This window comes from Eleutherodactylus coqui, chromosome 10 (assembly GCF_035609145.1).
Source record: "Eleutherodactylus coqui strain aEleCoq1 chromosome 10, aEleCoq1.hap1, whole genome shotgun sequence".
In the NCBI taxonomy this organism is placed as follows: domain Eukaryota; kingdom Metazoa; phylum Chordata; class Amphibia; order Anura; family Eleutherodactylidae; genus Eleutherodactylus; species Eleutherodactylus coqui.
This window is the reverse complement of record NC_089846.1, coordinates 95,251,861-95,272,131: the sequence shown is the minus strand read 5'-3', so window position 1 is coordinate 95,272,131 and position 20,271 is coordinate 95,251,861. Positions and strand designations below refer to the sequence as shown.

The 20,271-nt window shown below is 45.9% G+C and overlaps 1 protein-coding gene across 1 annotated transcript; it reads left to right on the top strand.

Moving 5' to 3' along the window:
• Window positions 1–280: 280 nt before the first annotated feature.
• GIPR (gastric inhibitory polypeptide receptor) lies at window positions 281–20,038 on the top strand. The gene is made up of 14 exons (XM_066582096.1): window positions 281–399; window positions 4,607–4,649; window positions 9,273–9,369; window positions 10,017–10,124; window positions 10,201–10,325; window positions 11,590–11,693; window positions 12,086–12,269; window positions 14,979–15,138; window positions 16,664–16,724; window positions 16,900–16,969; window positions 17,309–17,397; window positions 17,991–18,129; window positions 19,700–19,741; window positions 19,816–20,038. The coding sequence occupies exons 1-14, from the start codon at window positions 281–283 to the stop codon at window positions 19,936–19,938; spliced, it is 1,464 nt and encodes a 487-aa protein (XP_066438193.1). The 3' UTR covers window positions 19,939–20,038.
• Window positions 20,039–20,271: the final 233 nt, after the last annotated feature.

Genomic DNA, 20,271 nt, shown 5'->3' with positions numbered 1-20,271 from the left:
GGCAGCATGTGTGGGATGGGATAGGTAGGGTAATAAGATTCATACAGGTGGGGGTGTGAGGCACGGTGAGGAGTACTATTACACGTGTTAGGGTGGGGGAGCTCACTGTTACACGTGTTGGGGGGGCTGGTAATTTTACTGAAGAGATTAATGTTCTGATGAATGATGATGTAATTGCAACAAGTGTTTGGTACAAGAGACACTCCGTTTTAGGTGAGGCCAGGAGGTGGGGAGGCGGGGGAACATCAGTGAGGCCAGGAGGTGGGGGACCAGGGGTGCCATGTGGAGCAGCCAGTGCCTGGTGGGACGTTGTCTGACCATTGTCTCTTCACAACCTATTGATTGTCCAATCAATAATATGAAGCAGCCGCGAAAGAGGCGTCAGAACGATACGGAGAGGTATGTAAGCTCTGCCACCACCTGTATGTAACAGAGCCACCAGCAACTACAGCATCCTTCTCTAATGCACCAGGATAGTATCACACCTGATAGGCTTAGATACAGCAGGACATTATCACACAAATAGCCTTAGATATCTCTAACTTTTTTAGCTAAAACAATGATGAGAGTAGTAGTGGTGGTGGCTGTCTTTCCCAACCGTGTGTATACACATGTATATATGTCACAGCTGAGATCCACCCCTTGTATATATATAAATATATATATATACCCCCTCCTTACATCTTTCCTCCCTCTTGGCTCCGGGGATCCCTTAGTAAGCAGCAGCACAGATCACGGTGTGGAGACTTGGTGTGAGGATGTCTGCGTGTGTCAGGTATGTACTTTACTTGTAAGTGTACATACATATGATACTGACTCTTGCATATATTTATTTTATTCATTGTATATAGCGCCAACATATTCCTCTGCGCTGTACAGAGATTGTCAGCACTCACATCAGTTGCTATCACATTGGGGCTTACAATCTGAATAGCAAGTAAATCCATCAGTAGGTGTGTGCTTTGTGGGAAGAAACTGAAGAAAACCCATGAGAACACGGGAAGAACATGCTTACTCCACATAGATACAAACCAGGACCCGGCATTCCAAACCAATGGTACTGACCACTGAGTCACCATGCCCAGCGGTTAGGACTGCAGGGAAGTACATATACAGCCCCTCATACATACATACATACATACTCTAGGCTCCCTAACTTTACATATATTGTGCCTCATACATACAGACAAGACTGTACCTGAGTTACCCTCTACTGTGCCTCATAAATGCATATACTCTGCCTGAAGTATCTTCTATTGCACCTCATACATACATTTACTACGCCTCATACATACTGTACATATACTGTGCCTCATACATACAGACAAGACTGTGTCTGAGTCTCCCTCTACTGCGCCTCATAAATGCATATATTCTGCCTGAAGTATATTCTATTGCACCTCATACATACATATACTGCACCTCATACATACTGTACATATAATGTGCCTCATAAATACATATAGTGTGCCTGAAGTACCCTCTGCTGTACCTCATTCATACATATACTGTGCCTCATATATACATATACTGTGCCTGAGGTACCCTCTGCTGCACCTCATACACATATTGCACCTCATACTTATATACTGTATACTGCATCACATGTATGTATGTTTCCTTGTACATACATTAGCAATCAAAAGTATTTGCCAAATTCACAAACTTTCAGCTGTTTACAAAAAAACAATCGAACAAGAAGAATTAAAATAATTCAACACAACTAATATAACAAGTGGTTTCTCCAAATTCATCACAAAATGCCACCTTTGACTGACTGCTGCAGTCTCAGAATTATTCACCCTCTGAACAAAATCCCTCATAAGAGCCACATTTACAAATCAGATGTTGTCTAACGAATCAAGGGCTTCATTAGTTGTATCAGGTGCACTTGAGATAAAACATCAGATACCTGGACTGGCGAGTGCTTTGTTGTCTGTGACATTTGAACATGGATTGCATGTTAGAAATATGGCTAAAGCCGGTTTAACATCTGAATAGAACCTCCAGTCAGAGGTTCCATTAAAGATCCGACTCAAAATTTCTATCCAAAAGCCAAACGCCTGATTAGAAACCGAACGGACCGCATTGTAGTGAATGGTGTCCATTCAGCACTGTTTGGTTCCACTCTGAGACAGAGCCATTTGGCTTGGGGATTCTCCTTTCCTGCTCCCCGAACGGAGCAGGAAAGCGGTACCCCGGGCGCAGATGTGAAACCCACCTAAGAAAGGGGTCCAAACAAGGAAAGGATAGAAAAAGACACAAAAGCACTAGGGATAAAACAGGAAGCCGCTCACAAGTTCAGCGTTACACTGGCTATACTGCCTGGATGTGGCAGAAAGAGGGCGTTACCACTGGCAAAACCTAATTTGTAATGGGGTTGAATAATTTTGACTGCAACTGTATACATTTATCGCACCTCAGGCATAAATCGTGAGTAAACCTATTGATGTTTGCATGATTTTGGTATGCTCTCTCTCTGTGGTATAATGATATTGGTAAAGTGTCACCCAACCGTCACCATTCAGGACTAGGGAAAAGTTAAGTGGGCTCTTCAATATTTATCTCTCACCCTTCTCTCATCTAAAGTGAACTCTGATCTGCATGTGGCCTTCAGGAAGACCTTTATCATGATGGCAATAAAGTAAGCCAGTGACAGGGGGATGCTAATTACCCCCCTGCCAGCGAGGATTGACACCTCTGGTATTTCTCACAGACACCCTGGCTCCGAGTCAGATTAAGGGTAAAATCTCTTAATAAGGAGGTCATCTGAAGGTCCTATATGAATTATATTTTTGGAATCAGGGGGGTTCCACAGGTACGAATACATTCACCCCACCACTCTCGGAATGACCTCGCAGGCATAGATGTGTTCTGGAGAAACCTTGAAAACTAGGGAGTCTAGGGAGACTGAGAATATCATAAATCAATGACTTCTGACCATATAGGAGAAACTCTATCTGAAAGATAACTACCGTAGAATACTGAAATTTGATTTAATGCAGTCCAAAATTAGCTAATGAAGAAACAGGAAAGACGCGAGATGATACATTAGTAATTTCACCTTTACTTTGTTGAGTTAAGTTTTTGGGTTTGGAAGTTGAGGAGTTGTAGAAAAGGGGGGGAAGAGAAGAAATAGAGAGAAATATATATTATACAAACGTGTACATGTAGGCATATTGTGTGCCTATGGATAAAAGTTCAGCAAACATGCTATATACATAATGCATCATCCTAACCCCCCATCTACAGGTACTTATGTCATTCGGCAAATGGACCATACCATTCGTATGAATATTGCTAACATGTTGTGCAGCCAATACATGAATATTATCTATTTGTTTGTTTTTTCTTTTTTACTGAAAAACCTGGAACTGTTGATGAATGCTTTGGCAGTCTACTGAGACACAATGTACATATGCGAATGTAAACAAACTGTAATACATGACACGTTTATGGTATTCTTTTGTTGGATATTATAAAAATGACAATAAAAAAAGAGTTTAAAAAACAAACAAACAGACAGACCCAGTTGTCAAACCTTCGGAGATACTCTGCAGCGTAAGGACTTTGCCATTTCTTCCCATGACTCCGCACGATCAGAACCATGGGCCAAACATCCCAAATCTGGTATCTTTCGATTATTTTTTTCCTTGTTTATTTTAATTACTGTCTGTTGCCTATGCCTGCAAACCTTATCTCTACTGTAACATCCTTTTCTGTATATTTTTGTATGTGTATATATTTTGTTCTGCATTCGTGCAGAAGCCTGGGAAAGCTGGGTACAAATCCACTTGCAACCTCGCTAGAGTGATCAATTGAGGCACTGCCGTGACAAGCGGTCATAGCACAAGACCGCTTGGAGTAGTCGATCCGTGACAAATCGGCAATACAGCTCTCTCTCTCTCTCTATATATCTATCTATATGCTTAGACTGGTGTTTCATGTGCCGACATCAGTGCAACAAATGTATTAAAGGGAGCAAGTCAGGCAGCACCTCTGACAAGTACATCAGACTGAAAGCTACACAAACTATGAGGGTGAACTCAATTAGATGGAGGGGTTTCAGTAGTGAATATTCCCCACTGTCATCTGTGATTTGTTTTTATCCACAGCAATGTCTGGAAGCTTTGCGGTCACCGTGGGATGTGGCGTTGGCGGACTGCACTGCTTCTCTTATGGCTGCAGGTAAAAAAATGACCAACCTTTCAACACACGAATATAACAGATATTACATGAGTGCAAAGTTATCACTCCAGTGTAGAGGTATACACCATATAATTGTGTGTGTGTGTGTGTGTGTGTGTATATATTCTTCCGGTGACGAAGTGTACAGTGTCGGCGTTCTCCTTCTAGCAGGTTAATGTATGCTACGGCACTAGTGACGTAGTGTTCACTGGGTACAAAGGAATGCTGATCCTTGGCAGCCTAATTTAGTGCACAGGTGTGGGGTCTCGCTGCTATACATACTATATGAACACTAAATGAGCACTAAAGCTGGCTGACCTGACGTAGCATACATTGAGCTGCAGGAAGGAGAATGCCGGCAATGTACGCTTCTCACCGGAAGAAGAGGATCCAGCCGGCTTGCAGTGAGGTAACCCAGGGGACTGGAGGAGCCAGGAGAAGATCGACAAGGTGAAAATCTGGTAAGCAGACTGCCTGGGGAGGAATAGGTACAGTAAGTATAGATTTTTTTTTTTAATGATCGAAGCCCTTTAAGCACCTAGAAGAAATCTTCATTTTGCTGCAAGATTCAGCATGCAGTTCCATCTCAGGCAGATATGTAAATAATGAAATTTGTGGTGTGATTAGATGGACGGTCTTGTCACCTGAGGCCCTAATGTAATGGCCCAGAGTTAATGGGGCTTCTCCATTGGTATGAATGTGTTTGTCTTGTGCAATTGTATTGTCAGTATCTTCGATGTGGATACATGTGTGATGTGTATTGCACCTCTGCAGCACTGAATGGGTTAACGTCTGGGTTATGTCTTGAGAAATGTATCTTGTTGTATAAATGTGTTTTTGCAAGGATGCTGTAGAGGAGAGATTCTAGCTAGTCTTGCAAGAGTCAAGTCTAAGTCTTAGACTGCCTGGAAGAGAACTTTCATTGAGTAGGAGAAAGTGTGCCTCGTCTTACGAGGATCCCCAAGATGGAAGAGGCTAAGCGATGACCTGTCGTCTGTCCTGGGCTTAATTCACCCAGGCCCCCTTGGTGCTAGTATGTAGTACTGAGAGGAACCACGGGGCAATACAGAGTACAATGCTAATCGTGAGTGTGGACCGGTAGAGAGCAAGTGAATGAGAAAGAGAATTGCGTAGTCGGGAGCAGAACCCCACAGATAACTGGGACTGTGGCTTCTTCTGACATCCTGAGTATCCTCCCTGTCACACCATTATCTCTTGTTGCACGTGTGTCAGCCTGATGTTGTAAAGTTTGGACTGTATTCAAGTAAACGAGCTCTACTGAACGTTCCCGATTTTGCTCAGAAAGTTATCCCTGTGTGTGGACTATTTTATTCCAACTTCTGGATTCACCGCAGAGTATGGAACGGTGGCGTCACGTGTGACAAAGGACTTTGAGGTAAACTGCAGATTAAGTTTTCCCTGTGAAACTTCCCCAGCCATAACTTGGTCAGGTCCTGCGCTACCCCCAGGGGAGGAGATGTTAGAGCCTGTGACAAGGCCTCAATCTACCCCATTATCTCCTCGGATATGGGCCCGTTCCTCGGACGCTACACTTAAATTGGTTTCATCCTTGGCCTATAAAGACTCCAGAGGCTTCTTCTGCTTGTGTAGAGCTTGTTGACCATTAGATGCCTCTACGAAACATAGAAAAGATTTCACCCCGTTACCAGAGTCTGAGAGGGGGCGCACTATTGAAATGTGAGACGCTGGATGGTCGTATCGATGAATTGTCCCCCACCTGGACCATTCTGACCAGACTGTGATGAGGTGTTGGGACTAGTGGATGCGTGAGGGCACACAAGGTGACTGGGCTAAGGATGATCCCTACAGATCACCAGTAGAGAGGATCGTAAGATCGTCCAACAAGCACGAGCAGCTCCAACTGTTTCATTGTCCGCTATCCATTGACAGGTGGCGCCATTATAATACCCTTATGTCTGTCTGAACCATTTCCAGGCGCTAGGCTGAAGGACATTTGGTTTCACAGCCACTGTCACCTCGGTTTGCAATAGTGTTGTGAACAATGAAACTGGACGCTACTGAGTGGAACCGGGTTGTCTCCAGCGATGAATCCAGGTTTAGTTAGGGCACTGACAACAGCTGTCTTCATATCTGGAGATCTGGGGTGAGCGCCTTTATCCTGCCTTTGCTGTGGAGCAGCACACTGATCTCTGCTGTGTGATGGTCTGGGGGGGCAATCGTATACAACAGTCGGTCAACCCTAGTAGTGGTACGAGGGACAATGACAGCTCAGCGATATGTTCAGGACATCCACATGTGATCCTCTCATGACCGCTTCCAAGAGGCAGCAGGATGATGCTTGGCTGCACACACAAGGGGGTCACAGTAATACCTCCACAACATTGTCACACTTCCGTGGCTGCCCGGGCTCCAGGTTTATTGCCAATACAACATGTATGGGACCACCTGGGACACCAACTTCTACAGTCTACAAGTTTGCATGATCAGGAAGGCAAGGAGGCTCCAGTACTCTGTTGTACCGCCTCTAGCTTGGATACAAGATGTGATACGGGAGGCATGGAGGCTCTAGTACCCTGTTGTACCACCTCTAGCTTGGATACAAGATGTGATACGGGTGGACCTTAAGGCTCTAGTATCCTGTTGTATCACCTTTAGCTTAGATACAAAATGTAATACGGGAAGGCATGGAGGCACTAGTATCCTAGAGATACACAAGATCTGTTTGTTTGTTTCTGTTGCATACAAATTTTGCATATGCGTTCTTCAGCCACACCAGGCAACGAATAATGGCATAATTAAAAAGTGAAAACTCACCGACTTCCCCTGTAACTTTTGTTGCCGATAGCAACCAATCACAGCTCAGCTTTAATTCCTTACACAGTTGAGGTAAAATGACAGCTGTGCTATGATTGGTTGCTATGGGCAACACAGATTTTCTTTTGGACAGCTTTTATAGGAGTGTGGTGCTCGGCTCATAAAATCACAGTGTAACGCACAAGTATAACACCTAGTTTATAATAATAATCTTTATTTGTATAGCGCCAACATATTCCACAGCGCTTACATAGACAGGGGGGAATACAGAAAGACAAAAAGAAATACAAAAATTACAGAACCACGGTTACATAGTAATCAGTTGATGGAAACAATAGGGGTGAGGGTCCTGCTCCAACGAGCTTACATACTACAAGTAATGGGGGGATACGGAAGGTAAAGGGGCTGGAGATGTGCACGGTATGGCGAGGTGGAGAGTGAGGGATGCTATACACATAGACAATGGTCAGACATTTAGCCGTGTGACGGCAGAATCGGTATGACTGCAGGAGCGGTTTATGATGGCTAGCAGGGATTGCAGTCAATTGGTCAAGGAGCATGTTATCAGGCGGAGTACAGAGGGGTTTGTTTAGGGTATGCGGTATGCCTCCCTGAAGAGGTTCGATTTTAGAGCACGCCTGAAGTTCTGCGAGTCCTGGATTGCCCGGGTAGCCTTTGGTAGTGCGTTCCAGAGGACCGGTGCTGCTCTGGAGAAGTCTTGGAGGCGCTCAGTCTGGTTTCGTTAGCAGAGCGAAGAGCCCAGGGTGGGTGATGGATTGAGATGAGGGAGGCGATATAGGGGGGCGCTCCGCTGTGGGGGGCTTTGTGGATGAAGGTAGTGAGTTTAAATTGTATTCTGTATTTAACGGGCAGCAAGTGCAGTGACTGGCACAGGGCAGAGGCGTCCGAGTAGTGGCTGGACAAGAAGATGAGCCTGGCTGCCGCATTCAGGATTGATTGGACAGGGTAGAGTCTGCTACAGGGGAGGCCGATCAGCAACGAGTTGCAATAATCGAGCCGAGAGTTGATGAGGGCAACAGTAAGCGTTTTTAGCGTGTCTACAGTGAGAAAAGAGCGAATTTTTGCGATGTTCTTGAGGTGCAGCTGACATGTTCGGGCAAGAGATTGGATGTAGGGGGTAAATGATAGATCAGAGTCGAATATGACCCCAGGGCAACGGATGTCAGGATGAGGTCGGTTAGTGGAGGGTGGAAATAGCAGTAAGTCAGTTTTAGAGAGGTTTAGTTTTAGGTAGAGAGAGGACATAGTGTTAGAGACAGCGGACAGACAGTTGGTGATGTTTTGGAGGAAAGGTGCAGAGATGTCACGGGAAGAGGTGTATAGCTGGGTGTCATCAGCATACAGGTGGTATTGGAGGCCAAATCTCCTGATGGTTTGTCCAATAGGGGCTGTGTAGATAGAGAAAAGGAGGGGGCCGAAGACCGAGCCTTGGGGGACCCAAACAGCAAGGGGAAGAGGAGGGGAGGTAGAGCCAGCAATGGAGACGCTGAAAGAGCCGTCAGATAGGTAGGAGGAAAACCAGGAGAGAGCAGTGTCCTTTAGGCCGATGGAGCGAAGCATACTGAGGAGGAGTTTGTGGTCAACAGTGTCAAATGCTGCGGAGAGGTCGAGAAGGATCAGCAGGGAGTAATCGCCCCTCGATTTGGCTGTCAGTAGGTCATTGGATACCCTTGTAAGGGCAGTTTCTGTCGAGTGTTGGGGTCGGAAGCCAGACTGTAGGGAGTCTAGGAGAGAGTTCTATATATATGGAACACACACCAGCGCTCCATGTTAGCCTTTTTCATTAATTTTCATAAATGTAGCAGTTATAAAAAGTGCTTAGAATACAACAAGAAGTAAAGATTCCATCGCCCCAGAGAAAGTTCTAGAAATACGGAACCCTTCAGGATGCACTCATTGAACAATTTTTATATTATGTTGATAATGCGTTATGTGAGTGACATTTTGTTATGTTGGTGAAATTGTGCTACGTGTGTGACGCTGATGGTATGGGTGATGTGCTGTCTATGACTTTGCATTCTGTTGCTGACATTTTATGTGGGCGACTTTGTATTGGTGACGTGTTATATGGGTGATGAAGGGTTATGTGGATGACATTGCGTTGGTGATGTTGTGCTACATAGATAACATGGAGGTATGTTGGTGACGTTGCGTTATGTGGGTGACTTTGTATCGGTAATGCTGTGTTATGTTGATGACGTGTTATGTGGGTGATATTGTGATATGGGGTTATGATGGTGATGATATTCTTCCCATCACTGCTGCAGACCTGTGGCACTAACACTGTGCAGGAGACTGTGCAGGCCTGGAAGAACTATCAGGAAAACTGTGAAAGGAAGATGAGGGCGGACCCTCCGCTGACCGGTGAGTGGAGTAATAGTAAGACTAGAAGCAAGATGAATGTTTGATGCTTAAAGCTGCGCAGAGGGCACACAGGACGGGCACACGTCTCCAGCATGATTCACATGTCACCCGCAGACTAATGGACTACAGCTCAGACGAACTGCCTGGACTGTACGCACCCCGGCTCAGACGGACCGCCTGGACTGTACGCACCCCAGCTCAGACGGACCACCTGGACTGTACGCACCCCAGCTCAGATGGACCGCCTGGACTGTACGCACCCCAGCTCAGATGGACCGCCTGGACTGTACGCACCCCGGCTCAGACAAACTGCCTGGACTGTACGCACCCCGGCTCAGACCGACTGCCAGGACTGTACGTTCACACCCCGGTTCAGATGGACTGCATGGAATGTACACACTTCGGCTCAGACAGACTGCAGGGACAGTACGTACCCCCGCTCAGAAAGACTGCCTGGACTGTACTTACGTGGCTCAGACAGAGTGGAGGGATCATACGCACCCCTGATCAGACAGGCTGCATGGACTGTACATGCTTTGGCTCAGACTACATGCATGTGCAGGGTTCTTGATGACCAATGCCCCAGGGCTCCACACGTATCTGCCACACTTGCATACCACACTCACAATTTTCTCCATGTGTTGCAGGACTGTTCTGTAATCGCACGTTTGATATGTACGTGTGCTGGGGAGACGCTGCTGTTAATACAACCCATGCTGAGCCGTGTCCATACTACCTGCCCTGGTACCCTCAAGGTGAGAGGCAGGGGTGGGGAAAGGAGCAGCTTAGGGGGTAAAAGATAGATGCCTGACCTCTCCTCCTCTCCCTTAGTGAGAGATGGCCTTGTATTCCGGCGCTGTGGTCCAGACGGTCAATGGGTTCAGGATGAGACAGACAAGCCCTGGAGAGACCACTCTCAGTGTGAGAACATCGACCCAGAACAGGAGCAGTCACATGTAAGAGAACGTCGCCTTCATGTGTAGAAACATAGGGAAGATGCTGTGAACAGAGAGTTCCCCTTCATAAGAAAATAATGATATATAATACATTGATAGGCAGTCTGCCTGTATTCTGTTGGTGCATAAAGCAGCAAGATAGCAGCATACTCACACCAGAACCACTCAGTGAATAAATACAGCACCAGAACCAAGCTCATAACATAAATACAGCAATAAAATCAAGCTCAGTACATAGATACAGAACCAGAACATAGCACAGTACATGAATATAGAACCAGAACCAAGCTCTGTACACAAATACAGAACTAGAGCCAAACTGATAGCATAAATACAGCACCAGAACGTAGCTCATAATACGAATACAGCATGAATGAACCTCAATATTTAAGCACAGCACTAAAACCAACCTCATGACGTAAATACAGTATAGAACCAAGCTTATAACATAAATACGGCACCATAATCAAGCTCATTTCATAAATACGGACTCATGACCAACCTTAGTACATAAATATACTACCAGAAGCAACCTTAGTATATAGATACAACAGCAGAACCAATGTCTGTACATAAATACAGTACCAAAACCAAGCTCATAAAATATAGACTGCACTAAAACCAAGCTTAGTACATAGATATAGCACCAGAAACAATGGCTGTACATAGATACAGCAGCAGAACCAAGGTCAGTGCATAAATATAAAACCAGAGTGACGCTCATAACATAAATACAGCACCAGAATCAAGTTCATAACCTAAATACAGCAGCAGAACTAAGTAAATTTATTACAGGGGTGCCAATTGTCTGACATTGGCAACTTGAAACATTAAAGGGGAGGAGACAGAGCCAGGAGGAAGATGATTCATGTAGCTCTACAAGATGCTGCCACATGGAGAAAGATCATCTGCCCAAGCAGACCTAAAGGAGTGATCGCCTCCAGCCTACATCTACCTGGTACCTCTCCAAGAAGCTCTAGGCTGGCGACTGCAGGCACAGGCCCTGTGTGACTGCACGGGTTGTATGTAGCTAAGGCTGGCCATGCCAGACTCTGACTCCTGTATAATAACTGGCCCCCTACTCTTCTATAATGATGTATAATTATATCCAGGGGCCTTTGGTCTCCTGCTTGTAATCCACGGGTATAAATGATGCATATTCAGTGCAGAAGTGGCAGTGCCCTCTGGTGAAAGCCAGTAGGTCCTGCATGGTGTCTTCACCCCCTGTGGGTATTAATGATTGTCACACTTTTTGTCTTGGCAGCATCAGGCCTGGATTCTGTCGCAGCTGCGGCTCATGTACAGTGTTGGATATGGCATCTCCCTGGTTGCGCTGGTGGTGGCGCTCTGCATCCTGGCTGTGCTCAGGTCCGTGCCCTCCACTTTTCATTAGCATTTTTGTGTGCGTGGGGCGATAAACGGGGGCAGAGTGTAGGGCAGTAGTGGCACTATTTCTGAAAGAAGGCAGATCCTTTTAGTTTAACCCTGGTTGACCCTTTTTACAATAGAACTGTGTGCTTTACACTTCAGCTCCTCTCCATGCAAAAGTGCTGCAAGTCAGAGCTGGCACAGAGGTTTTTTCAGATATGGTGCGAGATGGTATGCCGGGGTCTCTGTTGTGTGGTGGGGTGTGTCCCAGTATTGACAGCTGTGTCCCCGTGGGGCCCCCAGATCTTGGGGTTTGTAACAATGGTTGTGTCATCATGGGAGCCCCCAGATCTTGTAGGCTATAATGACCTGTCTCTCCCTCCATATTCCAGGCGTCTCTGCTGTACCCGGAATCTCATCCACTGTAACCTGTTTGTGTCGTTCATCCTGCGCGCCGTGTCACTGCTGTCCCGGGACGCTCTGCTGGAGCGACAACACAGCGGCATCCAGGGCGGGGAGGACGTAGCCGCTCTGCTGAGGGAGAGAGTGAGAGGCGGCAACATGCCAAACACATATGTATGAGGCGGGGTTACACAGGAGATACATGTCTATGAGGTGGAGCTACAGATGGCTATATAAGAGCAAGGAATACAAATGAGACACTTATGTAAGGGCGGGGCTACATGGTAGATATATGTATATGAAGGCGGGCCTACATGGTAGATGTATGTATATGTGGGTGGGGTTACATGGTAGATATATGTATATGAAGGCGGGCCTATATGGTAGATATATGTATATGTGGGTGGGGTTACAGGGTAGATATATGTATATGTGGGTGGGTCTACATGGTAGATATATGTATATGAGGGTGGGGTTACATAGTAGATACCCTTTTTCCCTGAAAATAATCCCTAGCATGATTTTTCAGGATTTTTGAGAATGTTTAATTTTTCAGGATTTTTGGGGATGCATCATGATTTTTCAGGATTTTTGAGGATCCTTGAAATATAAGCCCTACTCCAAAAATAAGTGCTAATTACAGTTGTTAATTTAAAAAAAGGCAATCCAAATAGTGTCTTTCAGGGAAACAGGGTATATGTATATGAGGGCGGGGCTATAAGGTAGATATATGTATATGAGGGCAAGCCTACATGGTAGATATATGTATATGAGGGTGGGCCTACATGGTAGATATATGTATATGACGGCGGGCCTACATGGTATATATATATATGTATATGAGGGTGGGCCTACATGGTATATATATATGTTTATGAGGGTGGGCCTACATGGTAGATATATGTATATGATAGCGGGCCTACATGGTAGATATATGTATATGAGGGCAGGGCTACAGATTAGACACTATGTATAAGGGCCCTTTTAGGCTGGGGTCACATGCGATGGAATTCCAGCGGAATTCTCGCGGGATAGCCGCACAGAAAAACTGCGAGAATTCCGCTGGAAAAGCACAGCTTCAACACCTTCGGCCTTTAGCCGCGGGTTTTGTAGCGGTTTTGCGGTCGGATTTCCTCTGCGGACATCTCTCCCCATAGAGAGGAGAGAGGCCGCTGCAGACACTAAAAGAGAATTGACATGCTGTGTCTTTGTTTTCCGCGCCGCATGTCTGTTTCCGCTCGGCTTGGCCGCAGTGTGTGGACGAGATTTTTGCGAAATCTCGTCCACTTTGCTGGCTAATCACGGGATTAGGAGCCGCAGGCAGCATGGCCGTGCGGACATTCTGCACGGAATTTCTGCGGTAATTCCACCCCGTGTGAACCCGGCCTTACACAGCCGTTCACATTCTTGCTGGATAGCAGGAATCTGAAAGATTATCTTTCAGTGTAAATGCTGTCAGCGACTGAACGACTAAAGATAATTAGTTTATCATTCATTTCATGCAAGCATAAAAACAGAACGATGATCGGCCGTGTAAACAGCAGTCATTCATCTATGAACAACGGCCTGTTTACTGTAAATGGAGGCGAGTGGCCGGAGCGCTCCCAACCCCGCTCCACCTCCGTTCACTGAGTGATTATTGCGGGGACGACTGTCGGGGTATCTGCGTCTGACAGTCCCGTGGAACTATAAGCGACACATGTATGAAGCCGGGCTACACGTGTAAGATTATTCACACGGCTGGGGTTTGTAGGACAGAAGAATATTCTCGTCCATCGTTTCATGGATGCGAATGGCACATGCAGTGTGCAGGTCTATAAAGAAATAGTGACCGTGTGCTTTCTGATGTGTTTCGCACTCAATTTTTTTACGGATGCAACATGGACACGGCCGTGTGAATGCAGCCTGAAACACACATGTATGAGGGAGGGCTACAGGTAGGACACATGTATGTGAGGCCGGGGTTACATGAGACACACTGTCCCTAACAACCAATTACAGCGCAGCTTTTATTTTACCACCAACCAGTCTGAACACAACTTTCATGTCTTAAGCTGCTGAAGTAAAATGAAATCTGCGCTGCGATTGGTTGCTACGAGCAACAAGGACAGTTTGGATATATCTGCCCGTCGTATATATTTGGGATGTGGCTATAAGGCAGACATGTGGCGGTAATGGGGCCTATTTATTAAAGGTGTTGTACTAGGATGACAGGTTCTTCCCCTCCACAGGATAGGGGATAACTTGCTGATTGGTGGAGTCGCTCCCCCCTCCCCACAGTGACATCAGCATGAAGGGAGCGCTGGCCAACAAGCACATTCATTTCAGGAGGACTGATGAAAATACCCGAGCGGGTGCTATTTGGGTACTTGGCAGTCTCATTGTAAGGGAATGCAGCACTGGTCACGCAAAGCGGTCAGCGCTTAATTCAGTCTCCTCCTCACTGTGGGGGGCGCAGTAAGGAGGACGGGGGACATGGAGAGCGGCAGGGGTCTCAGCAATAAGACGCTCACCAATCGCCAAGTTATTCCTTGTAACCTTGGTACAAAGCATATAAGCCCTGGACGTCAGAATTCCAAAGTCCAAAAATCACATTTTTGGTGCACATACCAAAATTGTGACTTTTCAGGCCCATCACCTTTATAATAAAGTACTCTAGAAACTGCCATAGATTATAGCAGACGCCTACTCCAGCTCGTTTCCATATGGCGAACAGAGGTGCCCCCAGATGTTAGAAGAGGCTTGAGCCTGCCAATACAATTTGTCGCTTGTAGCCGGGCGCAGTGTTTACGTAGACAGAAGTTTCACATGTTGGTCTAAGTAAATAGCCCCCGTGTGTGCTGCTTTGTGCCTCTAATCCATTGCCCCCTGTTTCACACTCAGACGCTGCTGGGGTGCCGCGTGGCGCAGACCGTCACACAGTATTGTGTAGCCGCCAATTACTACTGGCTGCTGGTGGAGGGGCTGTACCTGCACAACCTGCTGCTCGTGCTGTCGTTCTCCGAGGAGGCTGCGCTGCCGCGTTACATGGTGCTGGGCTGGGGTGAGGGTCATTCTCTGCCGTGACATTCCCACAGACTTTATGTTTCACTTCCTCACAATTGTAAGATCTCTGCTTGCTGTATTTGAATGCAAACATTAATTTTTTTACATTTAACTAGACTGAAAATGAATTTTGCTCTAGTCCAGAGCACACAGCTGAGGGCTTGTTACTCTGTACCAGTGCAGACAATCTCTGTGAGCATCTCTCTACTTTCCTGGACTGCAGGCTGATCACACTTACCTGCACTGATAAATTGTCACAACCCCCCAGCTGTAGAGAAGTGTTAGGTGAGGACCATTTCTCAGCCTCTGGATGTCCATGAATGTCCTATTTACATAGGTGACTGCGATATCAGTCAGAGAAACTTGAAACCGTATTGCACTCTTAAACCCGCGATTTTGCCTGCGAGTGCGAAGCATTTTGCGAGAAAAACACATTGCATCGTAGTACATGAGGTTTTCATGGAAAAATCGCATGTTGTTTCATTAGGAAGATGGAAAAATTGCATTGCACTCGCATGTATGTACATGCGAGTGCAAATTGATTTTTTAACTTGCCCATAGGAAACAATGGGTACGGTTTCTGCGCAATCACAGAAAAATAGGACATGCTGCAAGTTTTCTCTCTTGCAGCATCACTGCGAGACAGAAATCGCACTTGTATATTGACCCATTGAAAATAAAGGATTCTATTTTCGTGCGAGTTTTATGCGCCTCGCAACGCACAAACTCACACTGTAAATCTCCTGTGTAGAAACAACCTCAGGGCTCCTTCACACTTGCGATCGCAATATCACAGGGATAAAAAAAGATGGAAAAATCGCAACTTTGCTCATAAGATGTCTGGGCATCAGCAATGCTTTTTCTTGCAAAAATATCGCTGCCACTCCCTCCACATCGCTCACAAAACGTGCGATTTTCTCACAAGTGTGAAGGCACCCTCAGGCTCAGTGCACACTGAAGATTTCCTGACTTATGTATAGGCATACAGAGGTATACGTCGCCTTTAGGGCTCCCACACACTTGCGTTTGCGTTTTTTGTTAATGCGATTGTCAATGGGACTTTCTAATGTTAAAAACACAACGCAACGTAATGCAACTTGTGTTTTTGGTGCATTGCGTTGCGTTTTTAACATTAGAAAGTCCCATTGACAATCGCGAAAAAAAAAACGCAACGATAAAAAAAGGCTAGTGGAAAGGAGCCCTTAGGCTCCTATTGGAAAAAAAGTATACGTCACGGCAGTCCACTGTGTAATAAATTACGGTTCACAACACTTTCCATGCTACCCTGGTGGAGGCCAGAAGAACACTTTTCTTGGCCTCCATCAGGTGAATGGAGTCCTGTAGATATGTTTCATGTATCCGCCAGGAGCTTATTCCGCTGTATAGGGTTCTGACATAGTGTGCACAGACCCTTGGCCACTCTTAAATACTTGGCACATGTATTCGTCATACGCAATCAGCATCACCCTCCGCACCTTACTGCGGGTATATAAATGTTCTCATGTCTCTCGTATATGCTGCAGGGGCTCCGATCCTGTTCGTTATCCCATGGGTGGTCATGCGGCAGTTGTACGAGAACACGCAGTAAGTACAACTTATTGTCCCCCCTTCCATTCTGTTCAGGGAGTCTAGTGATACGCTCCGTGGTGACGGACAGCGGCATTAATGTGAATGTAAGAGAATGTTTCCGTATCTATGAAGACAATAGAACTTTCTGGATGTGCGAGGCGCATTTTGACTCCTGTCCTTTGTCTTGTAGCTGTTGGGAAAGGAATGACAACCGCTTATACTGGTGGATAATCCGTTCCCCCATCCTGCTGGCCGTGCTGGTAAATTCTGTGTTGCTGGATTCTGGGACATTACAATACCCATGCAGTGATGTAATAACAATCTTTATTTGTTTAGCGCCAACTTATTCTGCAGCGCTTTATGTATATATATTATTTTGTGTGTGTGTATATATAGTATACATGCACATTCATTACAGTGTTATATGATAACACGTCTTGGCCTCTATTTTTGGCGGTGAGCTGAAGTGTCCAAAAGAAATCTAGGAAACTTCCTGTAATCTGGCATTGATGGGCTCGATAGTTTCTAGATAATCAGATTTTTTGGATTAAGTCTGCAGCGCACAGTTCTGATTGGCTCCTCTTGTGTGATGTCATCAGGTGAACTTCATCATCTTCCTGCGGATACTGCGCATTTTGGTCTTGAAACTTCGAGCCAATCAGATGAGGAGGAGCGATCGCAAGTATCGGTGATGCCCCCCTGCAGAACATTGCATCCTGTGTATTGATGACTTTTGGCCTGCAGAACATGACACAAAGCATCATCCTCTACACAGTGCAGAACAAAACCCTGCAGAGCATCATATCCTACAAGTTACAGAATGCCCTGCAGAGCATCATCTTCTACAAGTTACAGAACAATGCCCTGCAGAGCATCTTCTACACAGTACAGAACACCGCCCTGCCGAGCATTATCCTCTACACAACACAAAACAACATCCTGCAGAGCATCATCCCCTACAGAATACAGAACAACACCCTGCAGGGCATCATCCCCTACAAGTTACAGCAGAATGTCCTGCATAGCATCATCCCTTACAGAATACAGAACACTTCCGCCGCAGGGCATCATCCCCTACAGAATACAGAACAACGTCCTGCAGGGTTATCATCCCCTACAAGTTACAAAACATTGCCCTGCAGAGCATCATCCCCTGCACAATACAGAACACTGCACTGCAGAGCATCACTTCCCATATACCCTGCAATATCTCTCCCAATATTCTGCAGAGCATCTCTTCATGAACCCAGATTCTCTTAGACTTCTCACTCTCCTTCTCAGGTTAGCCAAGTCCACACTGACGCTGATTCCGCTTCTCGGGATCCATGAAGCCGTCTTCAATCTAATTCCTGAAGAAAGCGCAAGGGGCAGAGTGAGATACAGTAAGCTGGGCCTGGAACTCCTGCTCAGCTCCTTCCATGTACGACATAACTGCCCTGACAGTCTGCTGAAAAAGTATTCACCCCCTATTACATCTATAAACAGCACAGGAGCAAAGTTCTCCCAATATCCCTCAACATAAAGTATGTGACCCCCTTGCCTCTCCGCAGCTAGCACCCATCTTCCCAATGGATGATGAGAGTTTTCCTCCTCTGTAATTGACACACATTTATACGTTTGCTGCAGGAACTTCGTGTTTCAGACCTCACCAGAACCTCCATCAGCTGATGGACAGATGACTAGATGTTCCCCTAAGGTCTTGTTCACACAGTAGATTTTGCTGTGGATTTGATGTAGAATCCCAAAGTGTTCCATGCATTTTAATGCAAATCTACGCCAATTTGAATTCCGCTTACGAAAAAAAAGTGACATCTGCATGCAAATTTGCCTCATGGAAGGCGGTTAAATGGTTAAATCCAAATATGGATCCATAGTAACTGCAATTGCAAATCCACCGTGGAATTTGGTAGCTCCCTGTGGATTTCTGCTGCAGATTCTGAAGCGGAACCTGCACTAAAACATCTGATGAGGATTCCGTCATGTACACATACCGTTAGTGCATGTGAAGTCGGGTCGTATCTGCTGTAGATTTTGCCGCGGATTTCATCCTGCATTTACATTGCGAAGGCTGAAATCTGCCGCAAACAATTGATACATTGCGGATTTAAAATCCACAGTGCATGTCAATTCCATAATATATTATTACAGTGGGAGAAGCGACATTATACTGATACAAAGATCCAAACCCCCTGCATACACACAGAGTTTCAGATTAACATTCTATAGCCACCACTAGGGGGAGCTGACAGCATCCTATGTATACATTAAGCTCAATAACAACGCAGTATGCAGTGAGTGCTCTCCCCAGTCGTGCCTTCAGAGTACAATCATATAACTTTGTCTATGCAGGGGGTTTGGAGCTCTGCCTCAGTACAATGGAGCTTTAACCTCTATGAATAGAAATTATGGAACCAGGAGAGGAAGACCCTGGGGCAAGCTGTCTGCAGAGTCCCATGAATAAATTCCCCAACGCTCAACGATCCTTAGACTTGTGTTCAGAGGCCGTGTAATAAGTAGATATGTCTGTGATTAGTTTTGCAGCTGGTCCACAGAAACAGAAAGGAGGAGGATGTGCCTCTGGTTGTTTGCAAAGTAGTCTTACCCCACCCCTGAGGAATTCATCTGAGAGGGACAGGGTCAGACTATACTGCCGAGATCCTGACTAGTGTAATTCCTTCTCTTGTCTCAGCTCTCCTGGCTGGATGGGTCTGACACCCTGCTTTATGTTAGGCTATCAGTTTGAAGTGGACCTCCTCTTCAGAAGCTTCTTGTAACATCCTAAATTCATAGCTCCATGTGGAGCTACTGAGAAAGTGGATTTTATTACTGTAGGGCAGCCAATTATTCAGTGTAAGCGGGCAGATACTTTTGCACATGGGTGGTCTGATAGATAAAATGACAGGTGAGGGGGTGAATACTTTTTGACAGCATTGTAGACTCTATGTTTTGGCAGAACAGTCCCATTAGTGATGTGTCTTTCTGTCCTGCAGGGGCTGCTGGTCTCTGTGCTGTACTGCATCTGTAATAAGGAGGTGAGGAGTCCCCATCGTCCCCCGAGCCCGTTTTTCACACTGCACCCCCAGTTTCTCATTTGTGTCTCTGGCAGGTTCAGGCCGAGCTGCGGAAGAAGATACAAGACACTTTCGGAGGGGAACTCCCATCTTGTGCCTCCAGATCCATCCCCCTGCCCGCTGAGAAGAGGCCATGCTGCCGACGACCTGATGTCTGATACCTTAGGGAACCCAGACCATCCAGGGGCCCGAACCAGCCAGCCTCATCTCCTCCTACAACTGTTACTTGTATAGAGACTCCTCAGTAAAATCTGGTACAATGCAGCGAGCGAAGTGTGATAATTACTGCACATCAACACCATTCACTCCTGTCAGATATTAGTGCCAGGAGTCATGTGACTAATATCAGCCACTCCTATTACAACACTCCAGTATTGATATAACCTCCAGAGACATATACATCATGTATGTGACTGATATCCGTCCCTCCTCTTATAACGCTCCTGTACTGATATAACCTCCAGAGGCATCATATATGTGACTGTTATCTG